We start from the raw sequence: 24,625 nt of genomic DNA, 5'->3' as shown, positions 1-24,625 counted from the left end.
TTCAGCAGAGTTTGCCCTGGAGCTACCTCTGATACAAAACCATTGGAGGAGACTTTATAGAGAACATTTTCAAGTTACAAGAAATTTAGAAAACTGTTTTTGAGGGATATCATCCAACTTTTAAAATTTCACCCAGACTCAAATGGCTTAAGCAATACAGGTATATATCAGAGATACCATATGGTTCCTTTACTTTCTTTGTGAGGCAAGCCAGGCTATATCTTAATATACCTTCTTATTAGTGACTCACATATTTGCCTCTGAAAAATGTTTCCTTGTCTAAGAATGTAAATGAATTGGCAAACCAGTGGGATGGATAGAGTTTAAATGATAAGCTAGTTCATCTTGTATATATCAACATTAATTCTGTTTTAAAATTCATTTTTAAAAACATTTGAAAGAACCTCCAAAGTGAGTTTAATTGTTGAGAAAAATAAAATTTAACTCCTTTCCCAGTATTTTGAAGTAATTAAGATTATAGAATATTGGAGCTGGAAAATCTCTTAACCATTTAGGATATTCAGTACAATCCCATTCATTTATAAATGAGTCAACTGAGGCCCAGATATGTGAAGTGACCTGCCTAATATTACACAGTTGCTGATGTTGGACTAGGCTCCAGCTCTCCTGGGGCCAGCCCAAGACTATTTCATCACACTTTGTTATTGTCCCTAAAGCCACAGTAGAGAGTCACACAGGTTAGGTGAAGGAACCCTGGAGGTAAGTTTATCTTCCTCATTTTTACAGTTGAGATATCTATGACTCAGGGAAGGTGAATGACTTGCCCAAAGTGGCAGCAGGATTAGAACCCAGGTCTTCCATCCTTGAGTATGCTGTATTGTCATTTCCATTGAGTGTTTTTTCACTGAAAAATCGGTATTAATACAATTGGTTACCAATAAAATTACTGTTTTTGTTTTTATTTTGCATAGCTGTCCCAATTAAGTCAGAGTTGGCAGTTGAAATTTTGGAGAAAGGCCAGGTCCGGTTTTGGATGCAGGCTGAGAAGCTGTCTGGCAACACCAAAGTCACCTACATATTTAATGACAAGGAGATTTTTGAAGGACCGGTATGTTTTACACTTTTTAGATTCTAAACATATCACTATACAATGTGCTGAGGGAGCCCTATTAAAACGCAGCTAAGTTGTTATGAAAACCACTGGGTGCAGGGTGGGAGAGTAAAAAAAAAAAAAAATAGGGAGAGGAAAATATAGATTGATTATATCATATTATCCAAACTGGGACACTGTTGAGAATGAAAGAGGGTTCTAGTAATAATTTTTCCAGGACAAGAATCAAACCAAAACTGTCCCGGGCAAATCAAGAAGTATGGTTACCCAGGAAAATAGAGCTGCTCTCCTGAGAAGCAGAGGAGTCGGCGTGCTTACCTGAACTTACATACTCACATCAGAAACCTCAGCAGGAGCTTGGTTCTTCACAGGGAGGAAATGGCCTCCATTGTTCCAATGGCTCAGAAAAAAATGCAGCAAAAATATCTTTTCTTACTTTTCTGCTGAAAAATGCAATACATTTTTATTGTAAAAAAAACTGTAAAGACTCAAAAGGGACAAATCACAAATTCTCACAACTTTTTAATATACACATTGGTTTATACTTTTTTGGTCTTTTTCTACACTTCTGTGTGTGTGTGTGTGTGTGTGTGTGTCTGTCTGTCTATGGATGTCTTCTTTAATTTACGTAGGTGTTTGTATGTATCTACTCTTTTCTTTGCTTTTAACATAAACATAGTTTCCATGGATAGAGTTACAACATCTGCACTGTATTTGTCCTCCCAGAATCAAGCCAGTGCCCAGTGGTACTGAAGAACTTGGGTTTAGGAGCTCTGGCTCTTACCGGGCTGTCACAGGTATAAATGAGAGTCTCAAAAGATGGGAAAGAGGTGTGATATGTGGCCATTATTAACAACCTGTTCTCCTTTCATCAAGATATGTTTTTAAAACATTTCAGGATTCATTAGTGAGTGGGAGAATGAATAACATAAGTAGCAGAAAAAAAAAAAGTAATATATTTCTTTTCAGCTCATTTAGCAACTGTGTATAGAACCTGAATAAGTCACACAGGGTCCACAGTGGCCCATCTTCTCTGTTTTCAAGATATTCTCCTTGATCGCCGTGCTCATCACCTGGCCAGTAGAGGGGAAGGAAAAGCATTGTTGGCATCACTGTCTGCTGCCACAGCCATTTAGGGACCACTCGTGCACACACATTCATAGATGCACTCCCCTTCATGTGTTCACACATGGTTTCATGCTGTTGTACACATGCGCACGTACACATACATACTCTGAACTTGAAGAACTGTTCATTGTCATTGCAGTTAGTTCTTACACTATTTCGTTGGGTGGAAATTAGTGTCTTAGGCTAAGTTCCCTAGAAGGACAGTCTGAAATAGAATTTCTCTTTCAATTGATTTATGGGGGAGTACTCTCAGGAGTGGGGATTAGGGAAACAAGCTAAGGTAGAGGAAAGCAAAGCAAAAATGTGGTCTCGGTTGGAGACTGGCTTCCTGCAGGGGACACTCTGAGGCATGAACTGCCGCACACAGTTGATCCCAGACCTGAGCCTTCATTCTGTGACATTTTATAGGAAAACTTCATTAATTCAAATTCACTACAGAACCTGCGCTTGTATGCCCAAGGGCTAAGGTTTATCTTTACACTGAAAAAAAAGTTGCCTAAGCCATATGATAAAATAAGCACAGAAGAGTAGGGCAAGTTTAGTTTATTAGGAACAAATGAACTTCAGATGCTTTGGAAGCATTTTTATTCACATATTAATCCTGCAGACATTTACTAATTGCCTGCTATAGGCCATGCATGCGCAAGACGTGAGGGATACAGCAACGGACGAGACAGAAACACGCCCCTCACGCTTCCTATCGTGTGCCATTATTCTGCTAATTAAAACGAATGTAATCTGGAAGGTAAAATGGGAATCTAAAAACACCTTTTTTTTTTCAAAGATCTTATTTATTTATTTGACAGAGAGAGAGAGACAGCCAGAGAGGGAACACCAGCAGGGGGAGTGGGAGAGGGAGAAGCAGGCTTCCTGCCGAGCAGGGAGCCCGATGCTGGGCTCGATCCCAGGACCCTGGGACCATGGCCCAAGCCAAAGGCAGACGCTTAATGACTGAGCCACCCAGATGCCCCTAAAAACACCTGTTTGACAACACTTGTGACTTAGGATAACAAAACTTTATTTGTATTTAAAAAAATTAAATTTCAGGCTTTATAGTAATCAGTTCTGGTCAAGGTCATATATGCCAGGTCATATTTTTCTTTTTCCGGGGAACAAGATTTTGAAAGCTCATCTAAAAAAAAAATTTAACAAGAAATTTTGTTAAAATTATGATTCTTTGGAGTTTGTGTTTATTCCATCAGGCATTGGCATCCTATCCTCCTCACTGATTTCTGTTTTCCTTTCCACATTGAAGAAATACAAGATGCATATCGACCGAAACACTGGCATAATTGAAATGTTCATGGAAAAGCTACAGGATGAGGATGAGGGAACATACACTTTTCAGCTTCAAGATGGAAAAGCAACTGGCCATTCTACTCTTGTTCTCATTGGAGATGGTAAGAAGTCTGTGGCACATTAACTGAAAGACTTCACTGCTCCCTTCAGTGTAAATACCCTGTGGCACGAAAGTGGTCACGTGGAAGGCAGCAGGAATTGTTTCTGGTATTTTAAACATTGGAATCCAATTTCAGTTAATACTTTCCATAGTATTTCATCAGATTTATCCTTAGCCCACAGGGAAGACTGCAGTTAAATGATCTCCTATCTAAACAAGTATTTATTACTGAAATTCTCCAGTGAAGGAGATTGTAATACAACTAAGACTCTACCTATATCTCAGGAACAATGATACTACCTTATACTGTGTACTTACTTTAAACTACTTAAATTAAGAAGAAAAATATGCAAAAGTGGTGCATGCCAGATCAATTAATCATGCTTTATAACTGGATTATATGTCAGCTGCCATAAGCCACTGTAGATATAAAATGTGGCATTTAACAAATGTGGCATTTGGAAAAGCTGGCCAGATCTCTACATTTGCGACATCCGATACTACTTCACTATTTCCTAGCTTCATGACCTCGAACAATTTACTTAACCTTCCTAGCCTATGTCTTCATCATAAAAACTTAAATAGGTTGTTGTGATGTATGAGTATGTTATAATAATGAATATAAATCAGCACAGTGGCTGGCATATACAGTTATACCACTCCCCTCAATTTCATCCTTCCTTATTTTTCTATTTTAGTTTATAAAAAGCTCCAGAAAGAAGCCGAATTCCAGCGGCAAGAATGGATCAGGAAACAAGGTAAAAATGGGCAGTGAGTAAAGAGAAAAACTTTAATTTCTTGAAAAAAAAAATTCCAAGATTAATTCCATAACAAATTTAAATGTATATTATTGCTTAGGCTAATAATGCCCTGGTAAATAAAAAATAATTGAAAATATTTATTATAAAATATGTATCCATTTAAAATATTTGAAAACTAATCTTAAATTTTAAAATATCACTTCATATATATATCACTTTAGAATTTAAGAATGAGCTTTGATTTTGCATTTGTGATTAAGAGAGTGATTACTGATGTCATTAAAATTTTATAGGTCCTCATTTTGCTGAGTATTTGAGCTGGGAAGTGACGGGTGAATGTAATGTACTATTGAAATGCAAGGTAAGGGGGCACCTGAGGGGCTGTTTGTTGAGCATCCAACTCGGTTTTGGCTCAGATCATGATCTCATGGGTCAAGGGATTGAGCCCCACGTCCAGCCCAGTGTCGGGCTCCCCACTCAGTGGGGAGTTTGCTTGAGATTCTCTTCCTCTGCCCCTTCCTCTGCATGGATGCATGCTCTCTCTCTCTCCCTTTCTCTCTAAAATAAATAAGCAAATCTTAAAAAAAAAAAAAGAAGAAATGCAAGGTAAGGAGTAAATTTTAAATATTTGATATAAGGGAAATAAAAATAAAGTAGAATGTGAGAAAAGAAAGATCAATTTTTCATCTCCATTTGAACCAAAATGCTAAGTGACACATTCTTGCTATTGAATATCACTGTAATCATTGGGTGGTAAGAAACATAAAATAAAATAAAACATAAAATAAGATAAAATAAAACAACATAAAAATATGGGAAGACAAGATGATTGCTCCTATTCATTACATCCTAGTTGATAAGGACTGGCTCTTCTCTTTTTTTAAATTAAGACTTTATGTTTTTTAGGAGCAGTTTTAGGTTCATAGCAATATTGCAAGGAAGGTACAGAGATTTCCCATGTAGCCCCTGTCCCCATACTTGTACGACCAGCATCTATATCAACATCCCCCACCAGAGTCTCACATTTGTTCCAGTTGATGATCCTACATTGACATATCATAGTTGCCCAAAGTCCACAGTTTACATTAGGGTTCACTTTTGGCATTATATATTCTATGGGTTTAAACAAATATATAATGACATTTATCCACCATTATAGTATCATACAGAGTTTTTTCACTGCCCTAAAAAGCCTCTGTGCTCTGCCTATTCATTCTTCTTCTCCCTCCTCCCCATTTTTTTTTTTAATTAATCTCAGAAGAATCTCACAATGTCTTTGTTTCAGGCCAAATCTTCATTCTAACTAGTAGATCTGTTCCACAATCATTCCAGATACACTGTCTTTCTGTGGAAGTGTAGCAATTTCCTATCTAACTTGTGTGACTAAGGCAACAATCCCTTTGAGTATTGGCTAGCTCAGCTGCGGGTTCTGAAACCAGTGTGCTGCCACGAAGGGAGAGGCTTGGTAAAGAGTTTCCTGCTCATAACCAATTGTCTCATTAGGCCTTGGGAAAAACGTAGAAATAAAAGTCCATATCACATTCTAAATCATTTTGTACCTTAGCTCATGGTGTGTTCAGCTGAGTGAGTCATCACAATGTTTTGGATGGGGAACTGCTGGATGAGGCTGGAGTGTGAAGGTCATGACAGCAGACAGTGACTCCAAAGTAGAAGCATGTATTTGGCACTTGGCATTGTAAAAGCCAGAACCCAAGTGCCCCAGTCTCTTTTAGGTCTGATGACATTTAAAGAAAGAGCAGTCTACCTGAAATGTGTCCGAGAGATAAATTCTAGGCTTTAGCCTCTCAGTAAATGGCAAAACTTCCTGAAAAACAATTTCTCAGCAGCCAAAACCCTCTCTCTCCTCCTGGCTGTCCACTGCCATGTTGCCCCCGACTCACTTTCTCCTCCACCCTGCCCACCCCATAAACCACGCTTTCCCCAAGGCCCACATATCTCCCCTCCTTCTTTCTGTACTACCTGTTGCACTAGCCTTCTGGGAGGTGAGCCCTGGTGTCCTGTTCTCATGTCAGCCCCTTGCCCAGATTCCGAATCTAGAAATAGATTCTTTTTTTTTTTTTAAAGATTTTATTTATTTGACAGAGAGAGAGATAGTGAGAGCAGGAACACAAGCAGGGGGAGTGGAAGAGGGAGAAGCAGGCTTCCCGCCGAGCAGGGAGCCCGATGCGGGACTCGATCCCGGGACCCTGGGATCATGACCTGAGCTGAAGGCAGACACTTAACGACTGAGCCACCCAGGCGCCCTAGAAATAGATTGTGAATATTCATACTTTATGTATTTATGTTGTTCCAGTGCCTGGAGTGACCTTCTTCTTTCAGCTTCTCTGACAAAATCCTTTCTCTAGGTCCAGCTTAGTCATCTTTTCTATAGGGCCTTCCCCTTCTCTGTCCAGGTAGAATGAACCTTCCTCTGTCTTCCCATAGCTCTTTGTTTCATGATTATAGCAATTTAGGTACATTTGGCGATTTATAGATTCACTATAGTTAATGGAGTATGTGTAGCTAAATATTCAGATTCATGAAACTATCATGGGCCCCAATTGGAACTAGTCAACAGAATATAGGACAAGAACCCCAGCTTGCCTGCAAGGCAGTGCTGGGCACTCCTCTCCAGCAGGAGTCCACTTCACCACCCCCTGATGACACTAAAGTGCGAGGGGACAAGCCCAGTTTGGTCAGTGCAGGAAATGCAATGGCTTTAAAAATACTTCATGACCTAAGGATCCAATACCTCTTATAACAACTCCCTAGCCAGAGCTTCCAGGGGTCCCCCATAAGCGGCATGCCCAAATTACAAGTGTCAGCATACTTAGGGAAACCTAAAGCTATGGAGTCCATTTCTAGTCCCTCCCAGTCCAGATGCATTTTCCCAGTCAGGGGTCATTTTTATCAGAAGCAATGTCACCTAGTAACACAGTTAATTTCTATAATTCAGGGACCAGTTGACAGGATCATAAAGAATGTTCGTTTGTGCTGGTTTCATTGTAGAGTTAGCAGTGTTTGTTCTTATGTTAATTTATTAACTGAAAGTTTTTAACATTTTAAAGCTTGCATATCCTCGTTTCTAATTACATTAAACGTTTTTTTCATCTGTTTGTTTTGTGGTTATATTTCCTCTTTGGGGAATTGTGTGTTCATTTCTTCAGTCATCAGTGGGGTGTTAGGGATTGTTTTCTTGATTTGTATGAAGTCTTTACTTTTTTATACAATTTTAATTATACAAGAAATACATGAATATACTCTTCTTTGTAGAAAATTCAAACATTGTAGCTCAAGATCCCTTTAACTGTATGAGTTTGTTAGCCTATTTGAAATTTGTATGGGAATGGGATTTAAATGTTTCCTCAAAATTGCTAAGTAATTAATTTATTAAACCATACTTGATGGATATTAACTTAACTTACTGTGGTAATCATTTCATAAAATATACATATGTCAAATCAATATGTTATATAGCTTAAACTTATATATGTCCATTATATCTCAATAAACCTGAAAACACTTTAATTAAAAAATGTTTTTAAAAACATACTTACCTTCCACATTTATTTGCAAAGCTTCATTCGTATTTTTAAAAATATTTAGAGGGGCGCCTGGCTAGCCCAGTCAGTAGAGCCTGTGACTCTTGATCTCAGACTCATGAGTTCAAGTTCCACGTGTAGAGATTATAAGTAAATAAACTTTTAAAAAATAAAAAATAAAATATTTAGATATATATTTACTCATTTAGATATGTACTTACTCATTCTGTTCTTTTGATAAAGCCTTATTTTTGTGACACAGGCTATATTTTAATGGGATGGGATGTGTCTGCCTATGATTTTCAGATATTTATTATTATTATTTATTTTATTTAAGTCTGCATGCTAGCATGTATGTATCTATTCTTTTCTGTCCACCAGACAGTTTTAAAATCAATTTTTTACTGCTGGACAAAAAATGCTATTGATTTAGGTTTATTCATTTGTATCTATTTTATTTTAAATTCTTTATCGATTAAAATAGCTTTCAATTTATCCCTTTAGAAATGTATGTCTTCTAAGTTCAGTGCTTTTTGTTCTATCCAGTGCTATGTTAAGAACTATTAAGTTTTGTAAGAGGAGCAGCCCCTTATTTCAAGAAGTATAATTATGGTTTTTCTTCTAGGTGGCAAATATTAAGAAGGAGACTCATATTGTGTGGTACAAAGATGAGAGAGAGATATCAGTGGATGAAAAGCATGACTTTAAGGATGGTATATGTACCCTGCTTATAACAGAGGTAGGTGACTATAAATGTGAGATGTAATACATTAATTCTGTACCCTACATTCTTCTAAAAAAGAGACTAGATACTGTATTCCTTTGCCCCGGGCATTTTTAACACCTTACTTCTAGCTGCTCCAAAGATCCCTGCCCTGACATCACCCAAAAAAACAAGTCATAGGAACACAAAAACTTCTCTCACCTTGTGATCATGCACGGATTTGTCAGATATCCAACCAGTATTGGCTAGACACCACCAACTCTGGCCTCTCTGAACTGCCTCTTTTCATACATGGGTGAGTGGCAGGGCAATTAAGTGGGCCCTTCTTGGTTTGCTCTTAAGCCTCATGATAACTTGTTCCCTAAAAGTACAGACACGATCAGACATAGTATTCGGTTAAGTACAGGTTTTTATCTACTTTTTGTCTAAAAGAACATATCTGTCAAATATATTTGATCATTAGTTTTTAATATGAAGGCAGAGTAAAGAATAAGGACTTTAAGTCTCAAATCAATAGCTTTAAAAGGTGAAAAATCAGGACCGCTAGCAGGTCAAATGATGATGGACAGGTTCATCTGTGAACTCCTCATCACTCACTGGGCCAGATGTTTGTTCAATGTGTGGTTTGACAGCAGTTCTATAAACCACAGGACCTTAAAAATGCAACACCCTTCTCTGAAGCTGCTATAAGCTGCAATGTGGTGTTTCCATTCCCTCTTAGTTTTCCAAGAAAGATGCTGGGATTTATGAAGTTATCCTGAAAGACGACAGAGGAAAAGATAAGAGCAGACTGAAGCTTGTGGATGAAGGTCAGTCCTCCAACTGCTGGGGTTGATTTTGTGTGTTCTGTGTCACAGGTTACCAGACTGATTAGTGAGGCTAAGTAACAACTGAAGTCATGCTGAGTTTTTGTCCACAAATTTTAATTGAAATTCCAGCAGAGTGAACTACTCTTTTATTCAAAAATACTTCACTTTTAGTCTTCCTGTAAATCAAATATGTACTTTTGATCTTCAGAGAATTTATAGTCCATAGTCCACAAGGGTTCTGTTTTCAATATAAATCATCATTTTTGTTTCAACCCTATAAAAAATGTTCCAGGATCAAAAACTACTGTGAGGGGCATCTGGCTGGCTCAGTGGAGGAGCATGTGACTCTTGATCTCAGGGTTGTGAGTTCAAGTTCCATGTTGGGTGTAGAGATTACTTAAAAGAAAAAAAAGTTCATTTAAAAAAAAAAAACCTACCGTGAAAAGCGTGTCACCAAATAGTCCACTCTTAACAGGTGGCAAGAAAGATTTATATATGAAACATGAAGCCTCTCAGTTATTAGCAGAGCAAGAAAGCAATTTCCATTTTTCAGAGACTTCTAAGGACAGATATATCATGATAACAAAGACCTACATGTGACCACCAGACTGCCAAGTGTGTTCTTGAACAAGATCTTTAACAATATTACTAACAGTATAGGTCTGACTTTGATTTCACCTTCCTATTCCTGGTGGAGGCAAGACTAAATGTGCTTATTGGCAAGAAGCATTATCAGGCTGAGAAATATCAGGGAACCTGGATGGTTAATTCATTATGAGTTGATGACGCAGATAAGAAAATTCCGTATATGTAAACTAAGACTTCTTGGGACTTAAGAAAGCCAAGAACCTTCCTGGAAATCTCATTGTGGCTTCCTCTAGAATGTAAATATGGTGATAGTTATAAAGAATTAGAGGGAAAAAATATATCAAAATAAGAGCAAGAATCTTTAAAAGTTGATACAAATTGAGGTATTATTTCCTCAAAGAGCACTTATTGTCAGTTGTTCAGCAAATTCACCTGTAGCCAATACCATTCACCAGGCAGGATAATGTTGAGAGCACATGCTACTCACAGTTTGAGATCTGACCTTACGTTGAGCATTTTTATGCTAAAGCTCTGTCTATGAATCTCTATCCACAGCCTTTAAAGAACTGATGACTGAAGTATGTAAAACAATAGGTAAGTTAGAATGATCTCCCCACGACAATGCTTCACTATTCTCCTGGATAGACTTACAGCTGTACGAACTATGCTGTTTTCCTCTTTCAGCTTTGTCTGCTACAGACTTGAAAATCCAGAGCACAGCCGAGGGCATCCGGCTGTACTCTTTTGTTACTTATTACCTGGATGATCTGAAAGTTAACTGGTCCCACAAGTAAGTAAATGGGAACTTAACTGCCATGTAGAAATTCTTTCTCCCGTGTGTGTGTGTGTGTGTGTGTGTGTGTGTGTGTGTTGGGGGGGCAAAAAGGGGGCAACAACAATCCTCTATTCTTCCTCTCAGGTAAGGAGCCTTCTTACTTCCCAGGTCTGACATTGACAAGTATAGACAGAAGCATCCCCACCATTCCCTTAGCCTGAACTTGAGTTCGTGGTGAGTCCAGTGATGGCTAAGATCATCTGTCTTTGTGATCTGGGAACTGTCATCATCCGTACACATCTCTATAATAGAATTTCCACCTTCAGAAGGTTGAGCTTGGGCTCCCTCTGCTTTGCCAGGCACCCAAAACCAGATTCTTATCCCCTCTTTCTATACACAGCTCACCCCTGTTATGGTCTGGAACAAAACTGAAGCAGCATGCACCAAGAGCCACCACATTTCCTGTTATATGAATTAATAGCCATGCACCAAAGAAACCCAATCCGGTGGAGTGCCTGAGTTTGTTACTGTTATCATTAATAGCAGTTGGCATAGTTGGGCATTAGCATGTCTCATGTCCACCCTTGGAAGGCTTTGGGGATTCAAGATTACTTTGGGAATGTGTATTTGAGCTGGACTGAGCCTGTAGATCTGTTCTAATCCCAGGTTCCTTTGTGGAGTTACAGGTGAACTCAAGTTCACCTCTGGGATTCTAAGAGCTAAAGTAGGTTTCTAAGTCCAACCAGTTCCCCCATTATACTTTTGGTAGTGTCCTTAACCTCTGCCCTTCCTTGAAATGTCCTGAGCTGAAAGAGAACAGCAGCCTGGCATAGAAATCTGATGGGGCACAGCCACCTTCCGTCCACTCTTCGGATGCAGGGGATGCTCATTCCAGAAGTCCTTTATTGAGCCCCACTGAGCAGTAGGTCACTGTGACAGCCCTGGGAGGAGGCACACAACAGTGTTTATTTGCATCTTCCCTACCATGGGTGTCTATCAGATGCTGCCCGCGGCCCCAAGCCCTTCCCATGTATGAATTCATTTAATATTCACAACTCTAGGAGGCAGGTAATTCTCACTTTAGTGACTAGGAAGCTCAGGCTGGGGGAGGTGACTTGCTCGAGGTCGGACAGCTCACTGGCAGGTGGAGGACTGAGCCCAGGCCTGGCTCCAGAGCTCCCCTCACCATGGCGCTATTCTGTGTTCCAGTTGCTTTAAAAGTCTAGATTGAACATTTAACCAGAACTGGGTCGTCCAACAAAACAGACATTTGTGTTTTCTTTAATATGACTTTACTGTGATATAAAACAGTGTTTTTATTCTTATTCTTATTCATTTCCTGAGTTCTTAAAAAAAAAAAAACAACAGACGGGGGGAGGGAGAGAACAAGTGAAATTCCAATTTGAATGCTTGGGGTTTCAGTCCTTTGTTCTATTTCTTTCAGAGCACATTTTGGGAAAGTAATTATGAGTTAAAATAGATCAAATTCTAGGAAATTCCTCTGTGACATCTAGGACATTCTAATATATGAGTCTGAAGAATAAGAGAAGATGAATTAACTGAATAATCAATCAAAAAGCTTTATATCATCTTTAAAAGAATTACTTGTTCAAAAAAATTAGAACATTCAGTTTTAAGGAAGTTGCTATTAGACTAGTAAGGCATAAACCTCTTACACTATTTGGTCTAGTCAGCTGAATGACTGTTTTGTGTACCCATGTGGCTAGGAAAGATTCAGGAATCAATGACTGATTGTCTTCACTGTCTTTTGGTAAGTATGTGGCGTTAACAGGAGAAAACTTGAAATGGGTTTTAGCCTTGACTTTGCTCCTATCTTCCCTTGAATCTTAGGCAAGTCATTTAATATTTTGAAATCTTAGGTTTCTCTCATATGAAATAAGAGCGATAATACCTATTCTATCTCATAATACTGATGGAGCCAATGAGAGAATGAAATTTATGGCACTTTGTAAACCATGAAGGGCTTTACAAATCTAAGGTACTATTATGCATGTTAGTTAGAGATTAGAGAATTCAAACAGATTTATTATAGCAAAACCGAGGACTGTCTACCTTTCTAACTCTTTAAGACATATATATTGCTCAGACTCAAGTCTGTGGGTACAGATGGGTTCCTTTACCCTACATCTTATGGAAGTTTTTTTTTTTTTCATTTTTTTAAAGATTTTATTTATTTATTTGAGAGAGAAGGAGAGAGCATGAGTGGGGGGAGGGGCAGAGGGAGAAGCAGGCTCCCCACTGAGCAGGGAGCCCACCCTGGGGCTCGATCCCAGGACCCTGAGATTGTGACCTGAACCAAAGGCAGATGCTTAACCGACTGAGCCACCCACGTGCCCCTCTTATGGCAGTTCATGAATATCTTTTAAAGAATGTATTGTATAAGAATGGTGATGGGGCGCCTGGGTGGCTCAGTCGTTAAGTGTCTGCCTTCAGCTCAGGTCATGATCCCAGGGTCTTGGGATCGAGCCCTGCATCGGGCTCCCTGCATCGGGCTCCCTGCTCGGAGGGAAGCCTGCTTCTCCCTCTCCCACTCCCCCTGCTGTGTTCCTTCTCTCGCTTTGTCTCTCTCTGTCAAATAAGTAAATAAAATTCTTTAAAAAAAAAAAAAGAAAGGAAAAGAAAAATGGTGAATGTTTATTTGAAAGCTGAAACATTTTTATTGGAGATTTTTGTTTTTCTGTTTTTAGTTCATTTTGTTTATTACAACTACAAATGTAATACATGCTTGTTTTAGAAAATATACTTATATCTTAGAAAGAGCTTGTAATATAATATCATCCATAGTTCTCCTAGCCGTAGTGTAAACTTTTTGGTGTACTTCCAGGCTTTTCTCTATGCATAATTGTTACTATAATTAAGTAGTTTTGCATACTTCTTTTTTTCCTATTTCCTCACATGTTTACAAACTCTTCATAAAGTTTCTTTCAGCATCATTGACAGTACACCTACATCTACCTTTCTCTTACTTCATTTATAACAGTAACATTTCTAAACCATCAGATCACAAGGCCAAGGGTTCTATTTGCTTTTATTCTCTTGTAAAGAATGCAATGTATGTGTCTGCTCATGACCTACTATAGAATTTGGAGAAACTCATGTCCAGGGACAGAGAGGTGCCTCATTCATTTTGGCAGAGACTCTGCTTTTCATTTATTCTTGGCCTTACTACCAAGTACATATTTACATATGTTTTAAATAGCTTTGTAACCACGTATGTCAATAGATGTCAGCCACAGATGAACCTCCTTAAGTCTGTTTTTAATTAGTTTGTAAAATCTGACTTATAGCCAGAGACCATCTGCAAGAAATATGCAGTAATAGAATATATAGTTTGGCCTTTTCCCTTTAAAGATTCTCTTAGTCCTACAAATAAACCCAAGCAAAAACAAAGATAATTAATACCACTAAGAAGTATCAGTGTTGCAATCAGCTAGGGCCCCAGACTGCTGCTGGGAGTTAAATGTACAGACTGTCCACCCCCCACCCCCACCCTGGGCCTTGGAATCCAGGTTCTGTGATTCAGGGCCCATACTTTTTCTGAAGCTGAACATGCATGGTTCTCATGTTGTTTGAAACCCTGTAAAACTCTATGGTGAGACCTTCAAAGAGAGACAAAGTAAAAATCAGCTCTGGATGAAAGCAAAGGATAACAATGTTTTCTTTGCTATGAACAGCGGGACTCCTATTAAGTACTCAGACAGAGTTAAGAGTGGGGTCACCGGGGAACAGATCTGGCTGCAAATCAGTGAGCCCACTCCGAATGACAAAGGGAAATATGTGATGGAGCTCTTTGATGGCAAAACTGGACACCTGAAGACAGTGGATCTTTCTGGACAAGGTAAATGAATATTTTACAGATTAGAACTTTCCTGTGGAGAAGTGTGGGCTTTTAAAAAAAGAATGAAGGGTGATAAGAGGCCATTACATCTGACTATTGGAAGATGATTAGAGATTTTAAGAAAGCAATTTAAATTCAGCATGGTGGTAGAAACAAGAATTCAATGGGTCTTGGAGAATCAGTGAAAAGTATAAAGTAGAGACAATAAACACGGAGAGCAAGGACTCCCTTTTCAAGATGCTCACAAAGGAGGGCAGGTTGATTTACAGTCACCTGAGCAAGAACAAGCACTGAAAAAGAATTGTTACGGTGATTGGAATTTGAGCATGTTTCACAGAGTTTAAGAATTCAGTTGAGCTGGAAGTTGTGAGTGATGAGGAATAACCAATGTATCCATGTTCTGAAGAATGGAAAGTCTGAGATCCAGGGCAGGGGTGAAAGTGTTGACTTTGGAAAGGAGCAGGGATCCCTTTTCTTCAGAAATCAGAGAGGGGCGGGTGGGTAAATATGAATAAGCAAAGATTAATATTGAGGAGAAGAGAAGAAAGTTGGAGAAGTTGGGTCCTTATGGCCTCAGATGTCTTGGTCATCTGCTGAGAGAATGGGGGCATCTGGAGAGAAGAGGGAAGAGGAGCAGGAACTATGGAGAGACATGGACAGATACAGAGGTAACATGCAACTAGCAGCCACAAGTTACACAGTTTAGAGACGTGGACAAGGAGAGGGAGCATGTGTTCTGCAACTGTGGCTCTTGATCTGTCAGCCCCAAGGTCTTGGAAACCACAGGGTCAGGATGTTGTGCCCCGGGGCTTTTAATGTGTAGCTTATTTATCACTGTCCTTGCCTCCAGCTCCTGTCTCTATCATTCCCCCTCAAGGACTTGGGACTCTGCCTTAGGGCGGTCCTTCCACTGCTCTGTCTAGATTCTGCCTAACATTCCTCAGGGAGACCCTGGACTGACTTTTTCTTCCACTCCTTCATACACTAAAATGCGATCTGAATATTCCAGAACTCTTAGTGGTTTGGTTTTTTTTGTTGTTTTTTAAAGATTTTATTTATTTATTTGACAGAGAAAGACACAGCGACAGAGGGAACACAAGCAGAGGGAGTGGGGGAGGGAGAAGCAGGCTTCCTGTGGAGCAGGGAGCCCCATGCGGGGCTCGATCCCAGGACCCTGGGATCATGACCTGAGCCGAAGGCAGACACCTAACGACTGAGCCACCCAGGCGCCCCGAACTCTTAGTGTTTTTAATCCGCAGAGAGTAGACTCACAATTAAGAGCACAGCCTTTCAGCAGTCCTGCCTTGAATTGTTTTGGGCTGAGCCCCCAGACCCTTCCCCCCCACCCCCACACACACCCCTTCCCCCCTACCCCCCCATCTCCCACCCATGAGGACTAGAAAGATGGGAGTGGCTGCCTGCAGGCCCCGCCGTGCCTGAGGCACACACTGCAGTAACAGGGGATTTCTTCTGCAGTGCGGCTGACATTTTGAAACACAGCCGAAACCGGGAAACAGGAAGGGGGTGGATAAATTTAAAACTTAAAAAAAAAATTTCTTTTACTCTCTGGCCCACCCAAGCAGATTGATTCAGCAGGGCCCAGCTCTTCTTTAGTGTAGTGTGGGCAAAAGGAAGAGAACTGAATGCTTAGCCTGGCTTAGCCTAACTGGTCTACCTCCAGAGACTTGAAGCCTGACTTTTTATGCTTATTTTTCCCCTCCGTAAAAGGAGGGGGACGGTAAATACTTTCTAGACATAAAATATGATGATTCCCAGACCACATAGGAGCTTAAAGAGGAGGTGAGAGAGATTTCAAAATAAAGCTGCCTTTTCGCCTGAATTATTCAAAGTGGCTTCCGCAGGCTCGGGGGGAAGAAAGATTTTAGAACTCTGTAGCTCTCATTTCCTTGTCTCACTGTCTTTTCTCTGGGCTCCTGCCCAGCTTAGAAGCATTGCTTCAGGACAACACTGGCCCAGGCTGGGAGCTCCATCGCTCCTGTGCCCTTTAACACAGATAGACGGGCCAGACCGTGTAATATGGAAACATTTAACTGTCGAGCTCAGAGGCTGTGCCGAGTGGGATGATTTAATAAGAGGAAAGCCTTTTTGATGTTCAGGATGCTTATCACACAACCACCTTTATTACCATTTTATCTTTGGCAGAGCTAATCTTTGCCTCTCTGCTTGAAAGGAAGGTCTCTCACTGAATTGGGAGCTTCTAAAATCCACTACTTCATCTTTTCTACCTAGAAAGTATTTGCTTGTCCTGTGAAGTCCATCATGTTGCAGAGTCAACGGGCAGGCACAGTCTTATTCAGTCAGCTTAGTCATGTCTGGACTGACCACACTGACCTCAGTCTGCGAATTTCAATCCACTGCTGTGTGTTGTCAGTTCTGGGTGAGAACATTCTAACTTCTCTTTTTTTTCTCTTCAAGCATATGATGAAGCCTTTGCTGAATTCCAGAGACTAAAGTAAGTCCCTTGCCATTTGTGTGCCCTGATTTCTCTGGAACATGATGTGCTGCTCCCCCACCTGAGGGTTAGAGAGGGTCTTTCATTTTGGCAGATGCCTAAAAACCACACTTCCCACTGCTTTGTTGAGCAGCAAAATGTCTCTGAGGCAATGAAATGCAGTCAAGGTTCGCTACTTTGAAGTACCACTAAAACAAAATTCTTCTTTGTTTGCATGTTTGTTTGGTTCTCTCAACCACAGACAAGCTGCCATTGCCGAGAAAAGTAAGTAAACCCCCTTCCCATTTATTCCTGGCATAGTCTCAAAACATAGCTTTTATTTTTTTATTGTGACTGCAGACAGAGAGTCTTTCATTTTTTTTTTAATCTTAGGTGTTCTACATATGTTTTCATTTAGTCTCTTGAGTAAGAACGTCTGTGAAAAGAAGGTGTCAGATTACATTTTAAGAATGTCACTGAGCTCTTGACTTGAGCTAACCCCTGGGTGTCCTGAGAAATCTCTGGGCACAAGTTACACAATAAGTTGTTAATCACTTGCAGCAGGCACAATGTATCAGAAAAATGTATCTCTATTAAAGAAGAAATAAAAAACTGTAAATGTGACATCAGGAAAATCACTGTGACTGGTCTCCCGACAAATACTCCTGCATTTTCCTAAGAGCCCCTGTAGGATAAAAGAAGCCAAAGAAGGCCTTCTTGAATTCTTCACAGTCTGAGTGAACAAACACCAAGCGGTCAAGTCTGTGTACTCACAAACGTGCTCACTACTAACTTCTGTCAACTGTTGGCCTCATATGTGGAGATTTCTAGAATTCAATCTTTTAGGATTCCGAGAGTCATGAACTAATTACCATAATCATTCAGGTTCTCTCTGAGTGTGTGAGGCAGGGTTTGAAAATTGTTGAGGGCTAACGTTGTAGTCAGTCCTGAGCTGGAATGGAAGGGAACCAGGAGGGGGAGTGAGAAGTGATGTGTTCTGCCAGCCTTTCTGTAGCTCCAGGTCATTCAGGATGGAACTTTGCACTCTGGACTGCCTTCCTCTCTCCTTCCCGCTCTCTCCTTCTCCCCCTTCTTGGGCTGGGCTCCTGAGTGGTAAGGCAGCGGCTAGTGGTGAACGGGGCTGATGCCCACACCAGCACCGGGTGTGCCGGGGGGGGGGGGGGGCAGCGCCAGAGGGGAGCGCTTCTTGTTGGGAACAAGTGTGCCCCTCCCGCGCCTGTATGCACAAGCAAAGCCAGAGTCCAAAGTTGATGGCCACTCCCCATTCTTGAACTCTGGTGAGCAAGGAGCCTGCCCCTCCCTCCAGTTCATGAATTCTTTCTCAAGTTTCTGCATTGAAGCAGTTTAGAGCTGGAAGAGACTTGAGTGCTCTTCTGGCCCCCTGTGTTTAACCTTTTGTAAGCCGAGGGATGCTTAATTCAAACAAATTCACACAGATCCAAGATGTAAAATAGGTAAAAGCCAAGTTAGCGTAATTGAAGGTGGGATGGGGTCCAGGCTCCCTGACTCAATGCCCCTCCTCAGACCTCCTCCCTGGGCCCCCAGAGGAATCCCACGGATGCTATGGCACAGATCTGGGTAACTTCATGTCCACAGGGGTAACGCAACCCTTCCCCCATTCCACATATTAGGAGACTAGGGTCCACACAGTGAGGTGACTTGCCTGATGTCACACATCGGGTGGTGTAGGAGCCAGATGATGAGTTGAGCTTACAGGTGGTCCAAGGTGCAATGGAATCAGCAGGAGAATGCAATCAAGATTCAAGGCTTGTTCAAAGCTTTAGTCTGACTTAGTGGAGAAGGGAGTTGTAGAAATAGGATCTAGAGTCACACATTAATTGAAGTAGGCCTAAAATTGAGAGGGTGGTGGCCACTGCGTTAGTGTCAAGACAGTGTACCTTTGAGCAGATTACAGGGAGGCGTCCTTCCCTGGGGCTGAGCCAGTCACACCCAGAGCACAGGGCTGGGTGGAGGGAGAGGTCAGCTCTGGAATTCAGCACCCTTCCCACACCTTGTCCCCTCAGCTGGGGGCCTTTGTACTTCATGGTCATAGATAGTAACCCTACATAGCCCTATACACCAAGAACTACCAGGGGACAAAAAAGGGAAGCTCTCTAGGAAAGGCCTCAAAGAAAGCCCACATCAGCGCAAGCCTCCAGATCTCATGGCATTCAGCCTCCAATTATGCAACCTTTTTTTTTTTTTAAATGAAAGGGAAGCCCTTCAAGGAGGCCAAGCCGACTTGGAAGCTGTCCATAGAGATCTGCTTTTGCCTCCTTGAACTGAGCCCCACTGAGCTACAGAAGGGCCAGGGCTGAAAATAGTCATGAAAATTATAGAGCAGGTCTTAATACCACGAAGCCATCTCAAGCTGATAATTTAGGAATAGGTAGAGGCAGCCACGCACACAATTTATCTGTGTGAGGAAGGATTAACATCTAAAATTACTGGATCCTTTTCTAATTTTCATGTTAAAAACAGGTATAAAATAACTGTAAGGAGAAGGAAACTAAATTGGAGAGTTAGTCCCTGGGGTGTTTCTGTGAATGTGATCACTGGCGCTCATCATTTCAGTGATTAACCAGAAACACCTATGCTTGCAGATCGTGCCCGAGTGTTGGGTGGACTCCCCGATGTGGTCACCATCCAGGAAGGCAAGGTAAGCATGGAGCCCTCCTGTCCCTGCTTCTTCCACACTAGCAATGGATTCCAGTGCCCCAGACTTCGTTCCGTCCAAGAGCTCCCACCATCTTCATCTTAAGCCACTGCTGCTTAGGCTTGACATCAGAGTAGCCAAATACAAGATTCAAAATGCAGTCCATTTTCCAGTCATCTTAACAGTTTGTAGGCCAAGCATCAGGATACAAGTTCGCCTTATGTGGTCACATGTAGACCACTTAGTCTCTTTCCAGAGGTACCCTTTCATATCACAAGAAGCAAAAAAGGTTCAATCACAGCTATATGACAAATATAATTGGAGAAAGATGCAACCTCTAACACCTAGTGGAAAATGGGCTGTCCTGTCAAATACTTTACCTCTGAAGGGAAACATCCTGCTCCATGAATTTCTATAGGCTCTGTTTCAGTTGAAAACTGATTTATTTCTTTTTTTTTAAAGATTTTATTTATTTATTATAAATAAAATTGAGAGAGAGAGAGAGCACAAAGAGGGTGGAGGAGGTGGAGGGAGAGGGAGAAGCAGACTCCCCGCCGAGCAGGGAGCCCGATGCGGGGCTGGATCCCAGGACCCTGGGATCATGACCTGAGCCAAAGGCAGATGCTTAACTGACTGAGCCACCCAGGCGCCCCAAAAACTGACTTCTTTCCATTTAACTTTAAACTAGTATTTCCTGGCTCTGTAATAATCTCTCTGAGAAGCAATGAACATAATTTCTAACCTGGATTCACTTTCTTCATCCCTCTGTTTCAAAAGCAATGAACATAATTTCTAACCTGGATTTGCTTTCTTCATCCCTCTGTTTCATTAAGACAAATTCAATAAGCCAGCCATAATGGACAGGTACTTGTAGTGAAACAAAACCTTTTCCCAATGAAGACATATGATAGGTAGACTAGGGATAAAACAAGGCATGTGGAAAGGCTTTAGTGAGAGGCAGGTTTCATCCAGCTGCATTTCTTCACGGGTGGAATATATATGACCACAGCTGACCTGAAGCTCAACCATTGCAAGGTTGCTTTTGTCTTTAAACTCCGTTTCTCATGTTCCTCATTTAATGGGGTTCACAATATTCAGCTCACTGGGTTGTAGTGAGAATTCGGAGAGAGAATGTATGGGAAAGGACTTTGTGATCTATAACGGAAATAAATCTAAAGTATGGATAGTAGTTTTCCATGACACCTAAGGTATTTGGGAGTTTGGTTTGGTTTTGTTAAAAGTTTTAACCCCCAAGGGGCACCTGGCTGGCTCAGTCAGTAGAGCATGCAACTCTTGATCTCAGGCTCATGAGTTCAAGCCCCACGTTGGGCATGGAGCCTACTTAAAGAGAAAAAAGAAAAATAAAAGTTTTAACCCCAGGTCCGCTTGGATAAGTTTGATGGCAATAGCCTATTTTTCTTGCTGAAATGTGTTTATAGGATAATTCAGTAAGAAATGCTAATTAACCATGGAAGGGAAAAGATTCCTTATCTCCCAGTTTTAAACAATACTCTTGGGGTGCCTGGGTGGCTCAGTCGTTATGCATCTGCCTTCGGCTCAGGTCATGATCCCAGGGTCCTGGGATGGACCCCTGCATCGCATCAGGCTCCCTGCTCAGCAGGAAGGCTGCTTCTCCCTCTCCCATTCCCCCTGCTTGTGTTCCTTCTCTCGCTTTGTCTCTCTCTGTCAAATAAATAAATAAAATCTTAAAAAAAAAACAATACTCTTATAGAAGAGGTAATAAGTGATCATATAAGACCCTTTAGAGGGATATTTAGAAGAATATCCCTTTCCTGTATATTGTGAGCCCTAGTTCTTTTCCTTATACTTTCTGGATTTCGGTAAGAAAAAAAAATGCAAGAATGGAATTTAAAATGTGAAGTAGGGGCGCCTGGGTGGCTCAGTCATTGAGCGTCTGCCTTCGGTTCAGGTCACGATCCCGGGGTCCTGGGATCGAGCCCCACATCGGGCTCCCTGCTCAGCAGACAGCCTGCTTCTCCCTCCCCCACTCCCCCAGCTTGTGTTGCCTCTCTCGCTGTGTCTCTCTCTGTCAAATAAATAAAATCTTTAAAAAAAATAAAATAAAATGTGAAGTAAATTCAACATTGTTGGCCATCAGAGAAATGCAAATTAAAACCACAGTGAACTATCATAACACCTATCAGAATTGCTAAAATAAAAACAGTGACAACAACAAATGCTGATAAGGATGCAGAGAAACGGAATCACTCGTACATTGCTGGTAGAAATGTAAGCCAAGATTGTATAGCCACTCGTGAAAACAGTTTGGCAATTTCTCAAAAAAGAAAACATACATTTATCATATGACCCAGTAGTTGTACTCCTGGTCATTTATCATAAAGAAATTAACATTTATGTTCACAGAAAAACCTGTATATATTCAATAGCAGCTTTATTCATAATAGCCCCAAACTGGAAACAGCCCAGATGACCTTTATAAGTGTATATATATATATATATACACCATGGCACACTACTGAGCCATACAAAGGGACAAACTGTTGATCCCTGCAGTAACTTGGATGAATCTGCAAGGAATTATGCCAAGTAGAAAAGGCAGTCTCAAAAAGTTACATGCTATACAATGCTATTTATATAATGCTTTGGAAATTACACAATTTTAGAAATGGAAAATGGATTGGTGGTTACCAGGAGTTAGAAATGAGGTTGGGAGGTTGCGGGCAGGGTGTGGGTGTGGGTATAAAGGGCAACATGAGAGATCCTTGTGACGGAAATGTTCTTTCTCTTGACTGAGAGGAGCTAGGACAAGGGATAAAATTGAATAGAACCCCACACAAACAAGCACCAATGAGTATAGGCCAAACTGGGGAGATCTGAATAATAACCGTGGATTGCATCACTGTCAATGTACTGGTTGTGTTATTACACTATAGTTTTGTAAAGTGTTACTGTTGGGCGAAACTGGGTAAGGGCACATACAATCTCTCTATTATTTTTTACAGCCATTTCTGAATCTACAATTATCCTTAAATTTTTCAACAAAAAAAAAGTATGGTAAAGTAAAACTATAGGCCCAAACATTGATCTTTTAAAGTAAGAGGGTTTTAGCACAGATGGTAATATAATAAAATATCAGGAAATAGGAATACATTTTGGTAGGGCACCTTTGCAACTACAACAGACTGGGTGGGGTTTGAGGGGAGAAATAAAAGGAGGGAGATGGAACCTGAAAATGAATCCCATTATATGAAACAGTGGTCATGATTCTGCTGCTGGGCTCTGGGAGGCAGACGAAATGCAAAATGAGCAGGTGGTGATTATGGCAATGAGATTTCTCTAGTGAGACAGAATCCAAATGCCACATGAGAGCAAAAGGCATCTATGTGTTTATGACAGCAAGAGTGCAGCTGGGAACTGGAAGCAAATTCCGTGTGGCTTTGATGATAAGCCTCCCCAAAGCCAGAAAGCTGAGGTCTCTAGGTCCAGAAACCTAGCTAGGACTGAAGTCAAATTGTAATTCATGCAGGTGCATACCCCACATAACTCTACCCGTCATTCCAGGGGCTTTATATTTATCCTCCTTCAGCTCCTGCCAAACCACCAGAAGGGTTCTTGAAGCTGGATCATGGTACCTGATCTATCTCCTTCCCTCTCATAAAACGTGTTTTGCAGGCGCTTAATCTCACCTGCATCGTTTGGGGCGACCCAACTCCAGAGGTTTCCTGGTTAAAGAACGAGAAGCCCCTGGTCCCAGATGACCACTGTAGCGTCAAGTTCGAGGCCGGCAAGACTGCCTACTTCACTGTCAGTGGGGTGAGCACCGCCGACTCCGGCAAATACGGGCTGGTTGTGAAGAACAAGTATGGCTCAGAGATAAGCGACTTCACTATCAGTGTGTTCATCCCGGAGGAGGAGGCAAGGAAGGCCACTGAGCAGCCCCAGAAAGGCCACAAGAAGGCCAAGTGACCAGGAGGTTGCTCGAGGGGAGCTGCGCTGAGCTGCCTTGTGTTACTTGTGTGCGAATGGCTTGGGTTAAGTGTAAGGAAGCCTTCCTGCTTTCTACTCCCTATTTTTGTGCTGGCTCGGGGGAAAATTGTCAATCTCTTATTCATATAAAAAAGCATCAACTAACAACATTTTAATAGTTTTTCTTTATCTACAAATTCTGCGTTAAGAAAATGCCATTGGTAGCACAAATATTAGGAAACGGTTTTAAGGAAAAGACCAGAATAAAGCCAGAGGGATGTTGAATGATGGTCAGAGAGCAGATGAATGTGTTGTGGAACAGTGTTTGGACTTGGCTAGACCTTTCCCAGGAAATTCTCATGGGTTGCGATCATAGTTCAGCATCCTGTCAAAAGGGGGACGAATTGTTAAGCCAAGCGGTATGTTTTGTGTGTTGTTAATGATAGTGACCTGCATTTCTGTTGGCGGTCTTGTGATTTGGAGCCTCCTCCATATTAATAAACAGTCCTCACACCTCTCCTCTTTCCCATCAGTGTTTTTCTCATTCTTCCTGTTCGGCTGCTCAGTGGCGTGGTCTCTGCTGCATCCTTCCCACCGCATCTTATAGCACATCTTCTGATTTAAATTCCTTTTGATTAAAGCAGTACCTTCCTAGCATGATCAGATGAGCCATCCAAGGTCAACTGAGGGTCAGGGGTGTGAAATTGCTCTGTCACTGTACATCTGGTGGCTTACTGTACAATCAAGTCGATCCCATTGTTAAGATACCCAAAGTAATTGCATGTAATGTGTCAGTTAAGGATAATAAGACAGTGTGGGAGTCTACTGCCAGAACTGTCGACTAAGGGCGCACAGCTAAAAGAAAAGAACCCTGATTCTGAGTTCAGAGAA

General features: G+C 41.1%; 1 protein-coding gene across 2 annotated transcripts in view; it reads left to right on the top strand.

Moving 5' to 3' along the window:
• The window catches only part of MYOM1 (myomesin 1), a 163,299-nt gene extending 139,038 nt beyond the window's left edge, over positions 1-24,261 (top strand). For both annotated transcript variants that reach the window (XM_036122338.2, XM_078060562.1), the window contains 13 exons: positions 933-1,069; positions 3,456-3,600; positions 4,298-4,357; positions 4,654-4,721; positions 8,528-8,641; positions 9,348-9,435; positions 10,579-10,617; positions 10,708-10,813; positions 14,494-14,657; positions 17,094-17,130; positions 17,372-17,394; positions 19,734-19,789; positions 23,441-24,261. In XM_036122338.2, the coding sequence (XP_035978231.2) occupies positions 933-1,069; positions 3,456-3,600; positions 4,298-4,357; positions 4,654-4,721; positions 8,528-8,641; positions 9,348-9,435; positions 10,579-10,617; positions 10,708-10,813; positions 14,494-14,657; positions 17,094-17,130; positions 17,372-17,394; positions 19,734-19,789; positions 23,441-23,734 (1,331 nt within the window). In that variant the 3' untranslated portion in view covers positions 23,735-24,261. The remainder of the gene's footprint in view (positions 1-932; positions 1,070-3,455; positions 3,601-4,297; positions 4,358-4,653; positions 4,722-8,527; positions 8,642-9,347; positions 9,436-10,578; positions 10,618-10,707; positions 10,814-14,493; positions 14,658-17,093; positions 17,131-17,371; positions 17,395-19,733; positions 19,790-23,440) is intronic.
• The last annotated feature ends 364 nt before the right edge of the window (positions 24,262-24,625 follow it).

Source organism: Halichoerus grypus, chromosome 13 (genome assembly GCF_964656455.1).
Source record: "Halichoerus grypus chromosome 13, mHalGry1.hap1.1, whole genome shotgun sequence".
Taxonomy (NCBI): domain Eukaryota; kingdom Metazoa; phylum Chordata; class Mammalia; order Carnivora; family Phocidae; genus Halichoerus; species Halichoerus grypus.
Note: the sequence above shows the minus strand (reverse complement) of the source record. Positions and strands in the feature narration are given on the sequence as shown.